Source organism: Hyperoodon ampullatus (genome assembly GCF_949752795.1).
Source record: "Hyperoodon ampullatus genome assembly, chromosome: 5".
Classification (NCBI taxonomy): Eukaryota; Metazoa; Chordata; class Mammalia; order Artiodactyla; family Ziphiidae; genus Hyperoodon; species Hyperoodon ampullatus.
This window is the reverse complement of record NC_136918.1, coordinates 58,090,218-58,113,507: the sequence shown is the minus strand read 5'-3', so window position 1 is coordinate 58,113,507 and position 23,290 is coordinate 58,090,218. Positions and strand designations below refer to the sequence as shown.

The following is a 23,290-nucleotide window of genomic DNA, read 5'->3' as shown; positions in this document are numbered from 1 at the left end:
GGTCAGATGCAGGCCTGTTGGCACTGGGGGCAGCATAATTCTGTTACACACACTGCAGGACCTTAAGCATTCCAGCTTCTGGCTCTAAATGCTGAGCGTCCCCTCCAGTCACTGTGACAGCCTGAAAAAGACCCCACACGTTGCTAAATGCCTGCATGGGGAAGGTTCAGCTGCTGTTGAGACCACTGGAGATGCTCACCCACAGATTCCACATCCCTTCACCTACAGTTCTGGTACAAAGCCAGGCCAAAGAAGCAGAGCAAAGCTATTATCGATACTTTGGAAGAAAAAATATCCTGGTTTTGAAAGATGTGAAAAGAAAGAAGAATAATAATGGCTAAACAAACAAAAATTAAAACAGCTGCTAACAATGCTCTTTACTACAAAAGTTAAGCTCTTCGTAATATCAGGCTCTCATATTATGAAGGAAAATAATCATTAAGTAAATTTCAATCCTGTTACTTGGCATACATTTTATACAGTATTATTTTTAGTATAAGTGATTAAAAGAAGGGATCTTGTAATTTGATTTTTAAGGCATTCTCCCATACATCATATTTGCTACCTCTGTTAAACACCCCTACTGTGGGGTTAGAGGAGGAGAGTGGAGCAGTTGACACCCTTGTTTAAAGTAGCAAGATACTCTGTTTTGTATGAATAGGTCCCTCAGTTGCTCTAACTCTGTTGGGAAGAAAAGCAGCTATCAGTGAAGCCAGGTGAGCTCTATCACCTTGGCAAATGTTAAAAAATCAACTGTTAATGCTCATCAACTTTTCACACTTCTCCTTAGAGATCCGACACTGGAACTTACATGCCCTTTGGTCCCAAATCATGGATGAAGGACAGCTGGCTTATATCAAGGAATTCTGTCTGAAAAGAGGCCAAAAATCCAAACTTTAGAAAGCAAAAAAAAGAGGGGGGGAAATTTATGCATTCAGAAAGATATTATTAGGTACCTTCATGTATAAACACGTCTGGGGTACTCAACAGATGACACAGATCAATAACAATGGTATTGCCCTGAAAGAGTATATTTTAGAAGCATATACACAATTAATACAATCAAGAAAGTGATGTGTGCTCTAAGATGAAGAGACAAATGCTCAAAAAGTTCATGGAGAGATCTACCAATGGCAGTAGACCATGGCAATAACAGCCTTAACAGAAAATCAAAGACGAAAAAGATACGCTCCTGGCATTAGGAGGCAAAGGGGAGACCAGACATGGAAAACACTCCACATCAACCAAGTTCTATGGGAAGAACCATAACAGTTACATGGAAAAGTAGTTATAAAGTTACAGAGTTATAGGGAGAGGGTGACCACTTCCCAGATAATGTGACATCACAGAGGAAACGACACTTGATCTGGGCTTGTAAATGGGATTAATAAAATGAAACATAACAGGGCTTCCCTGGTGGCGCGGTGGTTGGGGGTCCGCCTGCCAGTGCGGGGGGCGCAGGTTCGTGTCCCAGTCCGGGGGGGGGTGTCCCGCGTGCCGCGGAGCGGCTGGGCCCGTGGGCCGTGGCCGCTGGGCCTGCGCGTTCAGAGCCTGTGCTCCGTGGCGGGAGGGGCCGCGGCGGTGGGGGGCCCGCGTGCCGCAAAAAAAAAAAATAATAAAATAAAATAAAAAAAGAAAATGAAACATAATTTTCCTTTGAAGTTTTGTATACGTGATTGGGACTCTCTAGTATTAACCTTGTAAGAAAAATTACACACCTCTCAAAGCTGTCAGTACTTGTGAAGTCCAATTAAATGCTTAGTTTTCTTTCTTAGGGTTATTTGAAGAAGTCTTTGAAATTCAAAGGGATTTAAATATCTTTAAAAACCCCAAATCAAACATATCCTCACATAGTATTTTTTATAAGGATTTTGAAAGTCAAGGTCTTTACATTTTATTTCTTATATAAAACATGGTAATTTGGTGCCATACATTTTTAAAATCTGATTTGTGGAACTGCTTTCTAATCAGAAAATATAGAAATACATAGGTTATTAGAAGTGATACCACAGACTTTAAGCCACAGAATCCAAAATGTCTCAAGATCCTAAGCCATAAGTTCTCATTTTATCTCTAAGGAGCAGAGAGAAAAATACTAACCCAGTTTACACTGGCAGAAACTACTACAGAGGTGTAACTAAATTATGCAAAGTCAGAGACTAGTTGAATGGAAGAATAGGAAATGAAAAGCAAACATCAGGGAAACCACTTATCTATTACCTGGATATTTTCTTATGCACATAGCTCTTATCAAATAGCTGACAACAGAAATATTCTTTGAACTAATTCAGAAACGATAACTTCAGAATATCATACCAAAATTGCTAAATGTAAAGAATTTCATCTAAATAAAAAGGTACACATTAGCAATGCAGAAAATTTAAAGTTGTGTATTAAGATAAAATTTAAATTTATCCTAATGGTTTACTAAAGAGAAATTTGGAGGAAGAACTAGTCCTATTACATAGAAAAAAAATCTTTGGCAATATATGTTCTAATACAGATTTATGGAATTGAAAAAAAATGTGGCAAAGCCAATTTAGAAGCAATCCTAAATAATACAATTTGAAATATAATATTGTATTGTCCAAACTTCTCCATGCATCTTCAGGGATAAGAATTCCATTCTCCATTTGGGCAGGTGATTCTCAGGAATAAGAATTTAAAGATCAATTTAGCCTGATAATAATCCATAGGGCTTATTGATCTCTGAATACTGTACTAATCAATATCTTTTTTCTTTCCAATGGAACTCATGAAAGGCACATTTAAATGTTAGGGAAACAGGGAAGCAAAGTGTTCCCATGCCAAAGGGACAAGTAACAAACCTGAGGGGTAATAACGGACCCTAGAAATTACTGGGGGCTCGCTTTACACTTATAAAATATAAGTTAATTATATGTGATTATATAAAAATAACTTTTAATATGTTTTTTGCAGACAGAAGTTTTAATATGTCTCACAATTATCAAAGGAGACACACAGATGCCAATCTAATTTCTCAAATATGAGACAGAGGCCTGCAAATCTAGTCTCTGGGACAAATTATAATTAGTGTGAGAGGAAAATAACGTTAGAAAATTAAGACAGATCAAATTGTATCCCATGCTTGAAGCATTTTGGAGAATTCTGCTGTTAGGGAGAATAATCTAAGTAGCCACCAAAAAAGAGGGATTCCTTGGCAGTACAGTGGTTAGGACTCAGTGCTTTCACTGCCGTGGCACTGGGTTCAATCCCTGGTCAGGGAACTAAGATCCTGCAAGCTGCGCAGTGCGGCAAAAAATAAAATAAAATAAAAAATAAGAAGTAACATATATTCAGTCAGTTTAAACCAGGTTTTCTCTTCCAAAGGAAATGTTTAGAAGACACTCTGGAATATCTAAATACAATATGGCTCAACTTTTAAAAGATTTTTATAATTGGAAAAGAAATTAAAATGAACATTTTGAAAAAATGTAAACATTTTAAAATCAACATTAGACTCCGAAATATAGAAAGGCACGCAGAAAAAGAAGACTAAACTCAGCAAGTACCGTTCAAGGGCCAAAAGAAATATTAAAGCCAAGTCACAGGCAGGCAGGAAAGTAAAACAAATGGAAAATTATTGCATGCTGGTACTAGCAAGCATTTAAATAATTCTCTATCAAAGAAAACAGCATGTCTGATTTCAGAGAATATGACAGGAAGCAGCATTTTTAGTAATAATAGAAGTAATATCCTTATTCGTTATGTTCTTTCAAAGATGCACATTCCTGAGTCCTAGAAAGGAAGAAATCCTTCCCATCAGCCTTCTCTTGAGGTTCTCTGGTTGGATCCAAATTGCTGGTTTCCCTGAGAAAAGTCTTCTCCAGGATTATGAAACCACAGAAGGTCCTTTAAGTCAATGGAACATCACAGTGCAAGCTGCTGCAGCAGGTGGGCTGTGGCCCGGCCCCAGGTCATTTGTGTGTAAAGAGGACCAGCTAGGTGCATGCCCAGCATCCATTAACACATAGGCAGGCAGCAATAGGGCAGCGAGGCACCAAAAAACTCCCAAGAGTCAAGGCACTCTTGCTTCCTCTCCTAAATACAGTAGGCTTCCCTCTTTCTGTTCATGTGTGCATGCCATTCTCTAAACTAGAGGCCGAATCATAACTGCAGCTACTCTGAAGTTCTGCACACATACCATACACACATATTCAACCTCCACAGCAATACGGTGTATACATACACAGGCACAGAATATAATAATGCAGTGCCCTCTCAGTTATCTGAACCTTTGGATAATTGAAGGCTAACCCTTTAACACCACCACCACGCCCCTACCCCTGCCCCAGGCCTCAAGGGCCTCTAAGAAGGCAGAGCTCATTGTTTTCTTTCTTTTTTTTTTTTTTTTTATTAGTTTCTGCTTTATAACAAAGTGAATCAGTCATACATATACATCTGTTCCCACATCCCCTCCCTCATGCATCTCCCTCCCTCCCACCCTCCCCATCCCACCCCTCCAGGCGGTCACAAAGCACCGAGCTGATCTCCCTGTGCTCTGATGCCTTCTGTAAAGCCCACTTCCTCCTGCTTGCCAGCCACGTGCCTCCCAAACTTAAGTCCCTGCAGCTGCTTCCAAGCCTCACCACCTCTCTTCTCTTTTCTCTGAATTCTCTAGAGGTTTTTCTCTCCTTAGCTTTTCCCATGCTTCTCACTTACACGTGAAAAGACAAGCCTTTTACAGGCTCACAGGCCAATCAGATGGCAATCACAGTATGCTCTGTATAATCTTTGGGTATTCCACTCTGCTCAACTGTTTTCATCACCTACTACTCAATGTTTTTTCTTCAGCATTAGAAACGCTTTTCGGCATTATTCTGGAAGCCTGAGGAGAGAAGGAGGTTGATTTCTAGATAATCTAGCCTGTAGTAGCATTTCAAGTTCATTTAAATCTGTTGTTATAGACATATTAATTAAGTTATATTTGATATTTAAAAATCAGCATCCTCATATACTGGATCCTTGCTGACAAATCAATTTTGGATTCATTTCATTTAGTTTAACCCAAGGAATAATGCAGAAGTGAATACAAGCACTTGTGTTAATAAAATGATCTAAAATTTAGCTTTACAGTTTTATAAATTATTTCAAAATTTAAATCACTGAATAGTACTTACTGTTGCATGATAGATTCTATACATGGGCATTTTTAGTAATTTTGTCAAGTAATCCTCTAGTTGTTTCTGTAATGCAAATATTTTACATTAGAGATATCATCATACTTAGGGGAAAATGTAAACAGTGACAAATGACATGACTGTTCCATCTTAACTTCTGTAACTTATTTAATTATTTATTAATGTTTTCATTGGACAAGGAACCCTGAATACATCCCTCTCAGAACATAAAAGTTTCAGATTACAAAACAGAACTGACATTTATGTGTTAATTTTCTGGTAAAAAGTGAATTAATCTTCTGCCCTATGCAGTACCGGATCACTGAATCAGTGTGGGCAGAAGTGTCCCCCGTCCTGAGGTTTCTGTTCTACTGTTGTACGTGTCTGTACTTTGTCCTACTCTTCTGAGACTCTAACTGTCCCATCTATAGTTTGGGAATGATACTTACATATATTTAGAACAAGCCACTACAAATTCTTTTTTTATTTTTACTTATTTATTTTAATTGAAGTATAGTCGATTCACAATACTGTGTTAGTTTCAGGTGTACAGCAAAGTGATTCAGTTATACATACATACATACATATCTATTTTTCTCAGATTCTTTTCCCTTATAGGTTATTATAAAATATTGAATATAGTTCCCTGTGCTATACAGTAGGTTTTTGTTGGTTATCTATTTTATATATAGTAGTGTGTATATGTTAATATACAAACTCTTAATTTATCCCTCCCCCCACTTTTCCCCTTGGTAACCATAAATTTGTTTTCTATGTCTGTGAGTCTATTTCTGTTTTGTATATAAGTTCATCTGAATCTTTCTTTTAGATTCCACATATAAGCAATATTATATGATATTTTTCTTTCTCTGGCTTACTTTGCTTATTATGATATCTCTAAGTCCATCCATGTTGTTTCAAATGGCATTATTTCATTCTTTTTTTAAGGCTGAGTAATATTCCATAGTATGTATATAACATATCTTTATCCATTCATCTGTCGATGGACATTTAGGTTGCTTCCATGTCTTAGCTATTGTAAATAATGCTGCAATGAACACTGGGGTGCATGTATCTTTTCTAATTATGGTTTTCTCTTGTTATATGCCCAGGAGTGGGATTGCAGGGTCATATGGTAGCTCTATTTTTAGATTTTTTAAGGAACCTCCATATTGCCCATAGTGCCCATAGAAGCCACTACAAATTCTGAAGCAAATATATGGAAATAGATTATTTTAAAAGAGTAGATCTCAGGGCTTCCCTGGTGGTGCAGTGGTTGAGAGTCCACCTGCCGATGCAGGGGACACGGGTTTGTGCCCCGGTCTGGGAAGATCCCACATGCTGTGGAGCGGCTGGGCTCGTGAGCCATGGCTGCTGAGCCTGCGCATCCGGAGCCTGTGCTCCGCAATGGAAGAGGCCACAGCAGTGAGAGGCCAGCGTACCGCAAAAAAAAAAAAAAAAAAAAAAAGAGTAGATCTCAAAGCCCTCAATGATGAGCTCAATCCTGCCTCACAATGAACCCAAAAAGGTTTCTGAGGGGTAGGCAGCTTCCACATAAAGTCACTCCTGACATAGAACACTCTTCCCCTTCTGGGAAAATGCAACCTCCCCAGGGCCAGAGTGGCTCGGGGAAGACGGGGTTACCTAACTAGTTCCAGAAAAACTAAACCAGCCTGGGTGATGGATCAGCAGGTGAGAGAAGTTGCATCCAGGCCCACCTCACCCCTCAGTAGATGCCATGTTTCTACAGCACTGCAGAAGTATGTTCAGAACAACAGAAGAGCGAAAGGACTCACCCTTCTACCAAAGAACTGTTCTTCTTGGATCATGTTTTCAGATGAACGCGGCAAACTTGGCATCTCTCGAGGCTCTTCTTTGACATTCCGTCTTCTAAATGTGTGTCTAAGACACAGAGACACACAAACACAGACACACACACACACACAATGCAAACATTTATTAGATTATTCTTTAAACCATGACTGTCATAGCATCTTTCAGGAGATAGCTTATTTTTAGAAGAGCCTATTTGATAAAAAAATATCCACCAACAATGGACTAACCAATAACATGAATAAAATATTCTTTCAATCCAACTTGTATACTGGGACAACTTTATAATTAATTCTGGGACAGTTACCTTCTGGTGGGAATGGGGATTCGGATAAAGGCTTTGTACTTGAGCAGCTCTCTGTGAAGTTCTTGGAAGTGCTTGAACTTCCTCTTAACTTGCCATTTAAATTCCCCATGTGTTAATTCAATAGTGTAAAGATTGATGCTTGGTACCTATAGTGATAAATAAAAATGGTTGATAGTTCAGATAACAACAAAAATTCCAAAATCTCTCAATAGCTAAGTAATAAGTAACATGGATGTATCTTTAAATACAGCCTACTTATTCTGTATAAGTACTGAAGCAAATGGTTTTCCAAAACGACTGATGACAGAAGTAACATGCTCTTAAATATTCATCTTACGATATACATAAGACAAACTCTTGAGTCACACCAAAGGCAAACCCCCACCAGTCCTATTGTTTCACATACACATACACAGACACACACACCCTTGAAACAAGAAACCAGGTAGAAGAGACAATGAGTGAAAGCCCTAATCAGCCATCAGGGGATTGTCCAAAAGTACAAGCAGTGAACAGACAACGGAGGGGGTGAGAGGGAAGCTGGAGGAAATGACTTCCACTGTCATTCTTATCCCACTTCAGCTCTTCACAAAAGACACGAATGCCCTCTCCTTCTGAAAAGCCTTGCAAGGTCCATCCTCGTCTATAACGTCTCCCTGTCCTGGAGCAACACCAGTGACTAGGAAGGTACAGGATGATTAGAGGGAAAAAAGCAAAAGATCTTCCTACACACAAAATATTTCCCCAACTACTTAACTAGAATGAATTTCCACTTAAAATTTTTAAAATATTTCTTACTAAAACACAAATATATCTTAGTGACTAGTGAATTATTTCAATCAGAAGAGCTAACAGACCTGGGGGATACAAGCTTTGATTTTGTGGAAACTGTCAGGAGATGGAGGGATATTTATAAAGCACAGGAGATTGTGGAGAAATTCCCATGGTGTGTGGAGGATAGGGGAGGGTAGTGGACACTGGACCACCTAGAGGGCACTGGCCCCTGATGGGAGATTGAGGCGCCACAGGTATTGATAAATGTTGGGGGTGAAAGAAAGTAAATGTCTCCTACTTTACTAGCTTATCCAGGCTTTGGTGTCAGCAACCCCACGGGTGATTCCTGGGCTGCTGCCAATCATTATTATTATTTATTTATTATTATTATTATTTTTTGCGGTACGCGGGCCTCTCACTGTTGTGGCCTCTCCCGTTGGAGAGCACAGGCTCCAGATGCGCAGGCTCAGCGGCCATGGCTCACGGGCCCAGCCACTCCGTGGCATGTGGGATCTTCCCGGACCAGGGCACAAACCCGTGTCCCCTGCATTGGCAGGTGGACTCTCAACCAGTGCACCACCAGGGAAGCCCTGCCAATCATTACTGATGTTTGGTATATTTTGCAAACTTCTAAAGCATGGACCACGCTGTGTAGATGTAGTATATAAAAATGAGCACGAGAATCAATGTAACTTGTGCTCTTAAACCTGGAATCCAAACATATCACTAGTAAATATTCAAATCCAGCTCTTGCTTTGCCTCTATTTGGGATCCATGACAGTTACTATAACCAGAAGTCGAAAAAACCCAGTTCTGGGGTCTAATATTATATGCCGTCTTTCACCTTGGCCAACATTACAGGCATCATCCTGCATCATGTTTCACAGAGAAGGGTGCAGGAGAACTCAGAGTGGCCAGAAACTCTGCATTCAAGTGAAAACTGCTCAGTTTAAGACAAGCCAAATAAATAAGAAAAATTATACAAGTTAAACAAGCTGCCCCATATCCTAGGATTATATTCCCAATCTAAGAAAACTGAATACTTAAAAAACATTGTAAGTGCCAAGTTTTATCCTTCACACATAAACCCAGAATTTTGGACACTAAACTTCTTAGCAATTCTAAGGCAGTGTGGGGCAATGGAAACAGCCTGTCCCATCCTTTTTGAAGATTTTAAAGGCCTGAAACACTGTAGTGCAGCCTACCAGCTATGAAGCCTTAGCCAAGCATCACTTCTTGGTATATATAATATCCCAGCAGAATTACTGGAATTTTTTGGAACTGGAATAGTGTGAGAACTTTTAATAAAGGGACTGCCCATGAAGGTGTGATAAGAGCAAGGAAACCACAATGTGAGGACAGTTACCTGGGACTCAGGAAGTCATCCCCAGTTCCAAAGGGACAAGAGGCAAGACCAGGTGCTGGAGTAGGAAGGAGAAAGCCATGTAAAGAGGCTGCCTTGTGGGGAGGATGCCTTTGGTCAAGGGACACAGCCAGCCCACGGTAGCCCCAGTCTGGGCTCTCCACTACCTGAACCCTGCCAGAAGACAAAGGCAAGGAAGCCTTGCGGGGACAGAGCACAGGGTGGAGAAGGGTGGGAGGAGGAGTGGGAGGGGCAAGTGGGAGATCTGCTGGGGAGGCGGGGGGGCAACATATGTCCCTCAGGGTTGTCATGAGAGTGAAAAGAGAAAGGCCTAACCATGAGCCGGCACATAGAATGCATTCAATCATTAGAAAAGTGTCATTTTTATTTACCTGGAATCACATTCAAACTGCATGAATTTAGTTCATATTTCTTAGTAAACTAAACACTAAGTAGGATAAGGAAGCTGCTTAGCTTTCCTACACAGACTAAGATTTAAAACAGAACTTGAAATTAATATAATATTGTAAATCAACTATACTTTAAAAATTAGGATCCAAAGGAGAAATCTTAATATATATAAAAAAAGAACAGAACTAAACTCACTTGACTAACAGAAGAGTATGAGCAGAGAAGTCCCTGGTTTGGTGGCTTAAATATTTATCTTTATAAATAACATTAGCAGATACCTAGTAATAATAATAATACATAGTATTATACAGTATATACTTGTATAATATAATATATAATATTCTTATATTATACTATGTATTATTATTATTAAATCCTCATAACAAACCTAACAGGTGTGTCCTATGATACCTATTATTCAGATGAGGAAACTGAGAAACAGAGAGTTTAAGTAAATGGCTGAGGGTCACAATGCAAAGACAGGAATTAAACCATGTGGTCTGGCTCTGGAGTCTGTGCATTTAACCTCCACATGTTATCACCTCTCAATCTAAATGCTGGTAGGCGAAATAAGAAGGCAAAGGTCATTTTAGAGACATTTCTTGGTAGGTTATGTTCAGTGGTGTATCAGGGAGATATGGACCCAACTCATAGGAAGAGCCTGAAGGAAAGCTGAATACCGAGATGGCTGTAAACTAGGAGTCGGGATATGCACAGGTAGGTCAGGACAGAGCGCGAGGCAAAATCATCAGGAAGCGGGCAGCACGTGCCACCCTCCAGAGCCTGCCCCCGGCAGAGAGATTATTCTACACTTCCCCCGAGGCAGGAGCCAATGGCTGCCTTACTCTGCCAGGGCCAGAGCTTAACCCGAACGGACAAAGGCCACCAGCCTGCATCAATGTTCTCTACCCTCAGACTTGACAAGTGTGAAATCCAGTCAGTAACAGAGCAAACGCAGCTACCCTAACAGCTTCTCCTAGTCCAATCCCTTTCAAAAGAATGCAGGTTTGCTTGATGAAAACTCTACTCCCGATGCCTTTCCAGAGCTTAAAGAGAAAACGTGAGTGAAGCTTAAGGGATGGTGTTAGAAACAAGTCAGAGGGGCAGAGTATGCCAGCAGAATTCTCTCAGCAGCACTTCTGGGCAATGGCACTGGCCAGTGCAGCCTCCTGGCTTTGTTTCTTTCAAGAGCCAGGTAGTATCATTATTTTCTTGCTGAACAAGCATTAGGCAAGCTAAACTTTTCCTTGGCTTATAACTGGCATTCTAGGTGGAAGAGCAATGCCTCTTGAGTCCACACTGAACAGAAAACTGGGGAGAGAGGAGGACTAGGAGAGGCACTTCACAATTTATTAAACTTATAATCTGCCTTAAGTGACTTTTTAAAAAGGCATTTTCCAGAATGGGGAAACAGATGTATAAGAATAAGGATGCAAATGAGAAGGATGCAAAAACTTGAGAGGTGATGAGCACTCAGAAGTGATAAACGAAAACACAAACCGAAAGTTAAAAGCATAGTCATAGCTAGGAGGAAGGAAAATGCAAGGCAATGTGTTAAATCATATATACTGATGAATACAAGTTGAGTCCATAAATGCTCTGACCCTTTTTGTAGATGTTAAGCGCTCCACTTCCAGAACTTGAACTTTTATTGGACAGCCGGAGAGATACGTCTGTGTATTAGGCTCCTTAAATCCTTGAGTCTTATAAATAGCAGAGAAAGGGATATACACTAAAAAATAAATAAGTAAACAAAGTTATTGCAAGAATACAATGATATTAGCATAACTGGCCTTTTACAGGCATCTTTTTTAAGAATCATAACATGCTACAACAAGAAAACAGCTAATGAAAATGAGCTCAGTGTTGTAACATCAGCAAGGATGATCAATCATCTATCTGCTGGTTATTTCAAATCTGTGCTCTGCCAAGCAACCGTGATAAACTCTCTTCTCCTCGCTCAGACCATCAGTCGTTACCTTCCTGTATCCTGGGATCGCTGGGAGACACATCGTAGTCCACCTCCTCTCCCTCAAAGTGGAGCTCCCGCGTGTCCAGATTTTCTATCAAATTACTCATGTCAGCAGCAATTTTCTGCAGTGCAGAGGTATTTACTCTTGGCTCATCTTTCAGTGACATGTTGGCTTAAGACAGGGTAAAAGCAAAGGAAAGAAGAAAAGGGTTACTAGACTTATTATTTTGGTCAAATAGAAAAAAGAACGAAATAATGCCATTTGCAGCGACATGGATGGACCTAGAGATTGTCATACTGAGTGAAGTAAGTCAGACAGAGAAAGACAAACACATGATATTGCTTATATGTGGAATCTAAAAAAATGGTACAAATGAACTTATTTACAATACAGAAATAGAGTCACAGATGTAGGAAACAAACTTATGGCTACCAAGGGGGAAAAGGGGAGGGAAAGGATAAATTGGGAGATTGGGATTGATGTATACACACTACTATGTATAAAATAGATAACTAATAAGGACCTACTCTATAGCACAGGGAACTCTACTCAATACTCTGTAATGACCTATATGGGAACAGAATCTAAAAAAGAGTGGCTATATGTATATGTATAACTGATTTGCTAAACACCTGAAACTAACACAGCATTGTAAATTAACTATACTCCAATAGAGATTAATTTTTTTAAAACCCAAAAACCCTATTTTACTATTTAAATCCAGGCTTAGGTATAGCCTAAGGAAACAAGTCAACTAGCTCTATGTGAGCCCCAGTTACCTCAAACAACCTTTTAATTTATTTTCCAGTTTAACATTTAAAGGATTCCTAGCTTGTAAATTAAATTGGAATGAGATACTTACTTGTAACTCAAGTAAGAAAACAAGCAAGAAAAAGACACACCACATTGACTAAATGCCAATATTATCTTTCATCCGATTTTATTAACTTGGGTAAGTGAGGAGAGACTCAAGGTAGATGGGTTTGGGAATCGTTATCCAGAGAAAAGGAATTGATTCTTGACTCTTACAAATACATGGAAAGAAAGAATACCAGCTAAAATAAGCAACTGAATATTTTCTACAGAAAATTTAGGGTATTTTACAATAATTTCAAGATGCAGATTTAAAAAGTATTTTTATGTAGCATAACCTTTCTACATTTCCCCTATAGGTGATATCCCCAGCAAAGCGTATACTATCTTTTTGAGATATGAGATTTGGCCATGACTGTACGTGAGTTATAGTGACGTACCTGTCCTGGAAGGTAACCAATTAGTATACCTATTCTGAAAGATACCAGAAGTGCAAGAACTACACTTCTCTCCTTTTTTAGGAAAACTGGTTCTATTTCATTCTGACATTTAATAACACAGGTCATTACACATCAGAACCCAGGAAAGAAGAGTCGACAGAGATTTTATTTTTCATTTAAAATACCAAGATTTAAGCCTTGAATGCTGTCACTGGAGTTGGCTGAAAAATCGGTACAGGCTGAACTAATCTCTCCGTTAAAACCAGACCCAAAAATGCGAGGGCTTCCGTACCAGTAATTCCTCCACATACGTTCATTTATTACTGCAAATCACAAACATTTACAGAGCATCCACCACCTACTCACTGTGAGATGGAATGAGTGAGTATGTAAAGACACTGGTTCCCGTGATTAAGGAGTGCCTGATGTAGGTGATGGAGATAAGCTACATGACCCCAGATTCATCCCTGGCCTCCTCCACGGTCTTGGCCTTCCTGAGAATGGCATGTGTTGAGCAGAAGACACTTAGCTGGGTTCTCTCCTACAGGTGCTATCAAGAAGCAGGGGTGGGCTGGTCTCTGTGAGAAATGCTAGGACAGAGTCTTGGGCAGACTTGGGGAGCCCTATTGTAACTCAACAAGTCTCTTAAACCTATACTAACATGTGTGGTAGAAAGAGAAATTGTATGGAAATACAAAGATCAGAGTAGAGGAGGGAGGTTCTGGTTTGGCCAGGCATGTAAAATCAGTATGTCTAACCTCTCTGTGAACTGTGTAGTCAATCACGTTCCCTCCCCCATGTTGGCTATAAGGAAGCTTGGAGCCAGATTTGTGGCCTCCTATTAGCAAAATATAGGACCAGCCTCGCCTATATCACTTCCCTTCAACTTTCTCTCCCACTTCTAATTCATTTTATAATAACAGTTAATGTGTACTGATTGCTTACTATCACCTGGCTTGGTGATAAACCTTTATATACCTTATCACATTTATTATCAATAATAAATCTATGAAGGTTTGTTATTTCCATTTTGAAGAAGACAGGGTTTGTCATCCCCTCTTTATAGATAAGGAAACTGAAGCATGGAGAGATCAGGTAATTTGATGAATACTTTGGACAATCTGTCCAAGGTCACATAACTAGTAAGTGATGGAGAAGGGATTTGAAACCAGGTCTCTCTGACCCAAAAGCTGATGTTCTTAACCATGGTCTTTATCTTCTGTATATTTTTTGTGGATATGTAAGTGCCCCTAGAATAGATGGAAGTTTTAGTAAAACCAGTGCCCTTGAGCAAGTTCCTTTAGAAGCTGACTCAAATGCAAAGAAAAAGAAATGAATTCTTCTTGCAGCTCAGCCGTTTAAACCCAGGGCTCTGGTTTCCTCCTCTATAAATTAAGGAGGCTGAGCCATTTCATCTCTAGGGTCCCTTTAACACTAAAACACTAAATGTAAATAAAAGATGCTATAAATTGTTCAGCTTCCCCTTATAATGTAATCAAGTTAACCCTTCTCCTAACCCAAGAAATTAACTGAAGTAGTTTTTCATATGAATTCATATTCATGGATTCATTCTCATGGAGCCATTGTCATAATTAAAAGATTTATTTCCTTCCCTCTCAGTTCAACAAATACTTATTAGATGCCAACTATGAGCCAGGGTTTATTTAAAATACAAGGTAATGAAAAACTTAGAGGAAATGAAACAAGGAAAAACAAGTAAGAAATTACATCATATCATTGCTGCTTGTGAATTTGTCAAGACATTAGGTATTTTCCATTGATTAAACAGTCTAATGGCTAACTCAGTCGACTTTCTCAGCATAGCAAAGGAAAACAAGGGTTACTCCAAATGACTTTCCTTTTGGACTGAGTGTTAATGTTAAAAATGCATGTTGAATTTAAGATATACAGAGAACAGAGTAATTTATACGTTGCAAGCTAATTGGAATAAATAGTACAGAGTCATTGGATCAAGCTAAAAAAAATCCTATTTCAGATCAGGAGAACAGAAGGATATAAATTTGTGAAAAGCTTAAGGAAGAGTGAGAAAAGAAAGAGAAAGGAATCCTCTTATCATTTATCCTCAAGTGTTTACTATGTGCTAAGCACCATTTGAGCTCAGTTATGTTATTTAGTACCCACAATGATCCTACTTGGTACTTATGATTATTCTGAATTATCTGCATTCAAAACTTTGATTATTTAGTTAAATAACTTGTCCAAGGTCACTCCAGTTGTGTCAGTGTTGAATTTATAAAGCAGATTTGTCTGGCTCTGAAATCTCATGGCCTTGGTTATAGATGTTCGTAATTATTGATTTTATTTTGTGGGCTTGAATGTCTATAAATTGATCATTTATATGAAGTTGAAGTTCCATAACAATAGTTACTCTTTAATCATCACCCTTTGAAAGGATCCTACTGGCTCCACTGTCATTACAATTAAGGAAACAACATATCCTGACAGCATCCTAAACTTTATCTTAGCCTTTTATTTTTATGGTTCATAATATTTCATAAGGTTACATGGAACTTCAGTTGACTCAAAGGCTTTGCAGATTTGTTTATGCTTTTGTGAAGACCTTAACATTTTTATTAATGGGAAATGAACCAAATTATTTGTCCATCACTGCCTTCACTTGAGTGCATGGTTGCTTTGTGTTGACTTTTCATCCAACAAGTGTATTGCTGGTTTCATTCTTGAATATGAAGCTGTAAGGCCACCAACACTCTTATGTTGTCAAATCATAATTTATTAGTCCATGTTTTCTTTCATCTAAAATAATATATAATGGTCGGTGAGCAGCTGTCACGGTTACAGCCTATCTTAACCAGCAATGGGATAAGGCCTTTCAGTGTTTACACTTGAGATAGTGTAATTGATTTTGTTACCTCCTTATAAAATTATACTGCAGGATCATTATCTCTTTTGGTACCAAGTAGAGACGGTGCCCATGGAGCAATAACAGCAGCTGTGTTTTATTTCCATTTGCATCTGTATCCGGGAAGTAAATACGCTTTGTTTTTTTCTGGGGTTAAATACTAGAATTAAAATTCTCTGCAGGGAATATTTAATTACCTCCAGTTATTTACTGGTGAAGTCAGAGAAATTTAGAATTTTCTTCTGATCTTAATTTTCAACATGATTGGGAAGCAGAACATCAAAGGGAGCAGATATTTTCCTTCCCAGATACATGCATAAACATTGCCTTAGCCAAATACAAGAATAATAATATCAACTATAACTATTAACATTAAAATAAATATTAGCATTAGCTAATATTTGCTGAATATGTACTATCTGCCAGGCACTATACTAAGAGATTAATCTCATGATCTCATTGACTCCTCACAACTACCTTAGGAGCTGGGTCTTATTGTTACCTCCATTTTCAAGATGAGAGGTTTAGAGAGCGTGGGCAACTTGTCCAGGGCCACATGCCTGGAAGTGATAGAGTTGGACCTCACCCTGCTTGATCTGACTCCAAAGTCTGGCTCTTTAACCAGCCGGAGGTGGAACTGGGGGTGGCAGGACGGATGGACACTTTTACTTCTTCACATAGTCTTAGAATAAAACAATTCAAAAAGGAACAATAATAACAAAAAAAAAACCCCTCAACTTTCATTTTGTGAAGATGACTGTGATTCACTTCTTGCTTCCCTTTCTAACATAAGTTAGAAAGTTTCCCCCATATTTTTTTCAATATGTGATGCTTGCTTACCAAGGGAAATAAATGCAATGGATTTCTAAACCAAAAATCATAATGTATGAATATGAAATGAATTATAATTAGATCATTTAAAACCAAACTGAGTCATGGGAATTTCTTGTCTTCCCATTTTTCATTTTGATGAAATTAATTGGCAGATCCATACTACGTAACCTCCCCCAAACATATTATACAGCAGTGATTTGTACAGAACTGATCTGATGCTCCCTGAAATGCAAAAATCATAAATGTGTTTTCAAGTACTAAACTCAATCTCCAGTGACATAGTAAGCCTTGGATAATTATTTTTGGAGTTTAGCTGACTTTGAATAAAGTAAATGATATTATCATATTTTACATTCCAGTTTATATATTTTGAGAAAGTAACATATCAAAAAAAAAAAAAAAACAACCGACTCAATGTTTACTTGGATCTTTGAATTTTTTAAAGAGAACATCGGTTCCACAAATATCGCTGGAGGGCTTATCATGAGCCTTGAATAGATAATTAAATGTCATCGGTGTAGAGGACAGGTCAGATGATCTAAGTTCATTCTTTCCTTATTATCAGCGTAACCTGGGCAACTAACAGCCTCCAGGGTTTCTCCTCTGTAAAATGCAAACAGGACAGACTTGCTCTTCCTTATATGCTTCCAAGAGATAGACGTTTAATTCACAAACACTACCCTCTTTTTTTTTTTTTTTTTTTGCGGTCCACGGGCCTCTCACTGTTGTGGGCTCTCCCGTTGCAGAGCATAGGCTCTGGATGCGCAGGCTCAGCGGCCATGGCTCACGGGCCCAGCCGCTCCGCGGCATGTGGGATCTTCCCGGACTGGGGCACGAACCCACGTCCCCTGCATCGGCAGGTGGACTCTCAACCACTGCGCCACCAGGGAAGCCCCACTACCCTCCTTTTGAGCTTCATATCTAATTTGGTCTTGAAGCCCTCAGAGCCCAGCAATCTTCCACTTTCTCATCCTTCTTTCTTGGTTTCATACCAAAGCCCCCATTTGGCCTAGCACTGACTCTGCTTTTCTCCCTGGGGTGTCGAGATTGGAGATGATGGTGCTAAATAATCTGGACTCCCTGTATCCAAAGAACAGAAGTTGGAAATCATGCTTTCTTTTTTCCCCTAGCTAAAAATAAAGCCGAATCTACAGTTACAAAAGCAATTTTTAGCATGAAAATCATTTCTCAGTTCTCATGATTTTCTCTAAATCCTTTGACCTCCTTGGATGGCCTCTGTTCTCTGCCATAAGCTTTCTTAGTCATTTCCCTTGACGTGTTCTAGGGTTAAATATTACCCTCTTTGCAATAGTATCACCTTCTTCTAGTTCATCTCAGTCATATCTTCGAATTCCAACAGATATTTCATTTCCAGAGGCAAATACAAGTGTTAAGAGAAACTGATGTCTGTTTCAAATATGAGTGGACAGGAAAATACTATGTCATTTATTGAGTACCCACTCTAAGCCAAGCACTAATGGCACATTACATGTATCACTTCTAATCCTCAGGACAATCTCATTTAGAATCCAAGACACGGAGCCACAGCAGCTTACTGAGGCTACACAGTTGTGAGCGGTGGGGCTGGTCCCAGTGCATGGGCTGCCCCCGGATGGCTCCCTGGCCTCTGCCGCTGGCTCAAGGGAGACCCCCATCACCGCCACTCTCACCTCTTCTCCTAAAGCCACCAAACCGTCTTGGCTTCCTCCTGGCTGAGGGCAGGGCTTCAGCACAGTGTCCAGGGTGCAACCCAGCAGGAGCTCTCACGGCTCCAGCAACCCAGCCCCACCCACCTCTGGCCAGACTGACAGAAGGACTGGCTCATCCTGAGGCTTCTGAGGAAGTTCAGCACCAGGGGCTGGAACCTGGCTTCCTCAGGAGTTGTGTGTGTGTGTTGGGGGTGGGGTGGAGAGAAAGAGGGGGGCGAGCGGAGCGTGGGGAATCAAGCCACACAACCTGTGAGCGTGGAAGACGTACCCCGCTCCCCTCTCCTCGCCTGCCTGTGCCGAGCACGCTGGTCCCACACAGCCAATCTGGAAACTGTCCTATGCGACCAAGCCACTGTCCGATTTTGGGCTGGCCAGGTAATGCACCACCTCCCATGCTTTCCTGCCTCTCTTCTCTTCTCCCCTCCCTCTTGCTGCTCTCAGTAAAGCCTACCTTAGCTCAGGTTCTATGATCCAGGAAACGTGCACTCGGACAGTGTTAGAACCAGCATGAACCACTGAGCCACCTCCCCTCTTGCAGAAGTCCATTTTGTGCTGAAGTTAATAGTAATGATAAAAAGCAACAGTAATGGTAATAATAAAAAGTAAACTCGAATAGTGCTTACCATGTTCCAGGCAGTGATACAGGTGCTTTGCATGCATTAACTCAATCTGCCCTCACAAAGGCCCTATGGAGCAGGCGCTATTCTTTTTTTGTGTGTGTGGTACGCGGGCCTCTCACTGTTGTGGCCTCTCCCGTTGCGGAGCACAGGCTCCAGACACGCAGGCTCAGCGGCCATGGCTCACGGGCCTAGCTGCTCCGCAGCACGTGGGATCTTCCCGGACCAGGGCACGAACCCGCGTCCCCTGCATCGGCAGGCGGACTCTCAACCACTGCACCACCAGGGAAGCCCGCGGGTGCTATTCTTATCTCCTTTTTTATAGACAAGGAAACTGAGGACAAAGACAGCTTAAGTGACTTGCTCAAGGTCACACAGCAATCTGATGGCAGTCAGCCTGGTTTGCTCCTAGTTTTGCCTTACTAACCTGGATTTTAGTACTCAGTTTCCTCATTTAAAACTGAAATTAACAAGCAACTATCTGTGTTTAGGACTTTACAACAAATACATTATTGTAAGGAAATCTCCTCTTTCAGCACCACTAAATGTCAGAGAAAACAACACATTCTAAGCAACCCCAACCAGGAAATTGAAACCTAGCCCAAATGCAAAGGGTATTTTAGGTGATGATTCTCAACCAATATCTAAGTAAGATTTCTTCCTGCCTCTATAGATCACAATGCACATATCAACATTTGTACTGAAGAGAAAAGATAAGAGGGGCCCTCTTGACCCCAAAGTTTGTTAATAAGTTTATTAGATATGATGAGTGAGAGACTTTGTACAGCCACTAAATTGACTTAAATCCAATAAGGATCCCAAAGGAAAAATTCTTCTTTATGAAAAGAAAGATAGAGTAGGGGGAAGGGTAAACTGAGATGAAGTGAGTGGCATGGACATATATACACTACCAAATGTAAAATAGATAGCTAGTGGGAAGCAGTCACATAGCACAGGGAGATCAGTTTGGTGCTTTGTGACCACCTAGAGGGGTGAGATAGGGAGGGCGGGAGGGAGACGCAAGAGGGAGGGGATATGGGGATATATGTATACATATAGCTGATTCACTTTGTTATACAGCAGAAACTAACACATCATTCTAACGCAATTATATGCCAATAAAGATGTTAAAAAAATAAAAATAAAAAAAGAAAGATAACTAACATTGCTATACACTGCGGTCAGACTTCTAAAAATAATATCCTTCAGTGTTAAATGAGTACTCAATTTTTTATGGCCAAGAATAGAATATGCATGCATCGTGATGGGTCTTTAGAAGAGGAAGCTAACTGTACTTAAATTTATAGAAACACTCTTTATTTTGGCTAACAAATTATGTTAAGTGATATAAACATTTTTCTTACTAAGGGAGATTTAGCACACCAATGATTCAGTAGGTGAGCAATATATGAACAAGATAAATATTTTTCCAGGATAATCTCTATTAAAATGACTTTAAGAAAAAATTTCTTTCACTGGCTCAGAATAGTAAATAAAGATTTTTTTATTGAGCACAATGTTGCTTTTGATAAGAACACATGTTGATCAAGAATCTATAGATAGGATTTCCCTGGTGGTGCAGTGGTTAAGAATCTGCCTGCCAAAGCAGGGGACAGGGTTTGAGCCCTGGTCCGGGAAGATCCCATGTGCTGCGGAGCAACTAAGCCCGTGCGCCACAACTACTGAGCCTGCCCTCTAGAGCCCGTGAGCCACAACTACTGAGTCTGTGTGTCACAACTACTGAAGCCTGCGCGCCTAGAGCCTGTGCTCCACAACAAGAGAAGCCACCGCAATAAGAAGCCCATGCACTGCAACAAAGAGTAGCCCCCACTCGCCGCAACTAGGGAAAGCCCGTGCTCAGCAACAAAGATCCAACGCAGCCAAAAATAAATAAATAAATAAATTTATAAAGAAAAAGAATTTACAGATATTAATTCAAGCGTTTTAATATAATCATTTCTACTCTTGCTTCCTTTTTTCTTAAAACTGTTCTTCACATATTATGATGGCCATCCCATTTAACTAGAAGAAATTGTGTTCTCACATATACACTTTATCATTAAAATTCTGTCCAGCTGTGTAAAATTCTATGATTCCTTTTTTCACTGTCCTCCAAAGGAATTGGCAAACAACCTCCATTAGTGTGAGTTTAGGCAGCACGGAAAGTATTTTCACTGATAATCCATGAATTTCACCTATGAAAAGAATGAAGCTGGCAAGCATATGTGTGTAAACTCCAGACATTTCTCCAGTGCCAAAGAGCTCTCAAATTTTGCTTTGACTGCTGGGAAACACAGCAAAATCTGAATTTTTTACTCATCTATATAATTACCAAAAAAATTTGTTGAGATAGCAGAGTACCATGAAAGGTATGTGATTTGTGAGTCAAACAGCTTGAATTCTGATTCTCCTTATGCTGAAACAAGTTACTTATAGCTCTTTAAAGTCTCTGTTCTAATGTGTAAAGTGGAGGTAATACTATTAAAGTAAGGAATTGTAAGAATTTAAGTGATATAAAGTGAGTAGCTTAGAGCTTGGACTATAGTAGATGTTGAAATAATGTCAGTTCCTTCTATGCTGTTAGCTATTCTAAGAGCTACAAGTCCTCTGTCCAAAGTCCATGTATCAATATCAGAACTCAGTCCCCTCTTGAGTACAGCAATTAGCAGCCAGAGTAGTATTCTGGGGGTGGTCTATTTGTTTCCCACTATAGAAAACACTGCTGCAAATGTCTGAAAACAAAATGGATTAAGCTAATGCAGGTGCCCATTTCCCACTACAAACATGGAACTGCTTAATAAATTGTAATCATTTTTTGAAAATACTTAGTCAAGGATAAAAACAGAGGCAGCAGCAACAAAAACAATAATGAGGGAATGCTTCCAGCTTCCAAGAGTAAAGAAATAAAGTCAGGTGGGTATACTAGAACTAAAGCTAAAGGGATCCAAAGGGCTTTTTTTTAAAAAAATTTTTACTGAAGTATGGTTGCTTTACAACGTTGTGTTAGTTTCCACTGTACAGCAAAGTGAATCAGCTATACGTATACACATATCCCCTCTTTTTTGGATTTCCTTCCCATTTAGGTCACCACAGAGCACTGAGTAGAGTTCCCTGTGCTCTACAGTAGGTTCTCATTAGTTATCTATTTTATACATAGTGTCAATATCAGCTTTGTCCAAAGGGTTTTGAGGGTGGATAAAGGGTCTGGGACTACTTTTCTGTCCCCAGGTGACTGTTAGGAGACACGATCCCAGGACTACGGGAGGTAGGGGCCTAAAAGTGAGACTTCTACAAAAACATGGAGCCTCAAAGAGCTGCACAATCTGTTTCAAAGAGACTCGAAGAAGTATACCCAGCAGCTCTGGAAAGAAACTGCATGAAACTGTGGAAACCACAAAATAAGAAACTTTATATAAAAATTATCTGGGATCACAACTTCCAGCTTTCAGTAATAGAGGTGTAGCTCCTATTAGGTCAGCCATCCCACAGATGATGACTACAAATTCTGGACAAAATGTATAAAATAGATGACTGAAGAACAATCAAAAGCAAGCAGAAACTGGAAAGGAATCAACATTTGGAAGAAAGTAACGGCACTGTTTTTGTCTCAGGGCACAACTAGTCCATGTCAAGTGGGGTGCCTAAAACTCAGAAAGAAAATCCATAATTGTACTGGCTTGAAGACCCAGGAAACAGTTTCAGTGGCAATTACAACAGCTTAAAAGTAAATTAGGAAATCCTGGAAAGGAGAGAGCCACACAAAGGGAGTACCAAGTTCTGCTTAGGCTGATACTTGAACCATGTAGGAATGGGGTACACTCCAAAGCACTCAGATAGTACTAAAATGACTTCAGCAGAGATTTTTGCTACTGCCCACCACAGGAAATACAGAGTTTGAAGTATAAATCCAACCAAGTTAAGTGCCTCCTAAAACAAACAAATAAATGAACTCTTGAATAGAACATAACTGAATCCAAAGTCTCTAGAATATATCCATTACAATATCATCTAAACTTATTTGACATAGAAGAAACAGGAAAATGTGATCCATTCTGAGGAGAAAAGTCCATCAATGGAGGCCCATCCTGAGATGTAGAAATTAACTGACAAAGATTTTAAGGCAAATATTATAACATGCTCAAGGATGTAAAGGAAAATATGTTTTTGATGAATGAGCAAGTAGAAAAATCTCAG

General features: G+C 39.7%; 1 protein-coding gene across 2 annotated transcripts in view; it reads right to left on the bottom strand.

The window, feature by feature from the left end:
• Positions 1-11,968, bottom strand: part of PLD1 (phospholipase D1) — a gene marked incomplete at its 5' end in the record, with an annotated part of 110,745 nt that extends 98,777 nt beyond the window's left edge. For both annotated transcript variants that reach the window (XM_079705601.1, XM_079705602.1), the window contains 6 exons: positions 812-870; positions 5,142-5,207; positions 6,938-7,043; positions 7,282-7,427; positions 11,434-11,561; positions 11,809-11,968. In XM_079705601.1, the coding sequence (XP_079561727.1) occupies positions 812-870; positions 5,142-5,207; positions 6,938-7,043; positions 7,282-7,427; positions 11,434-11,561; positions 11,809-11,968 (665 nt within the window). The remainder of the gene's footprint in view (positions 1-811; positions 871-5,141; positions 5,208-6,937; positions 7,044-7,281; positions 7,428-11,433; positions 11,562-11,808) is intronic.
• Positions 11,969-23,290: the final 11,322 nt, after the last annotated feature.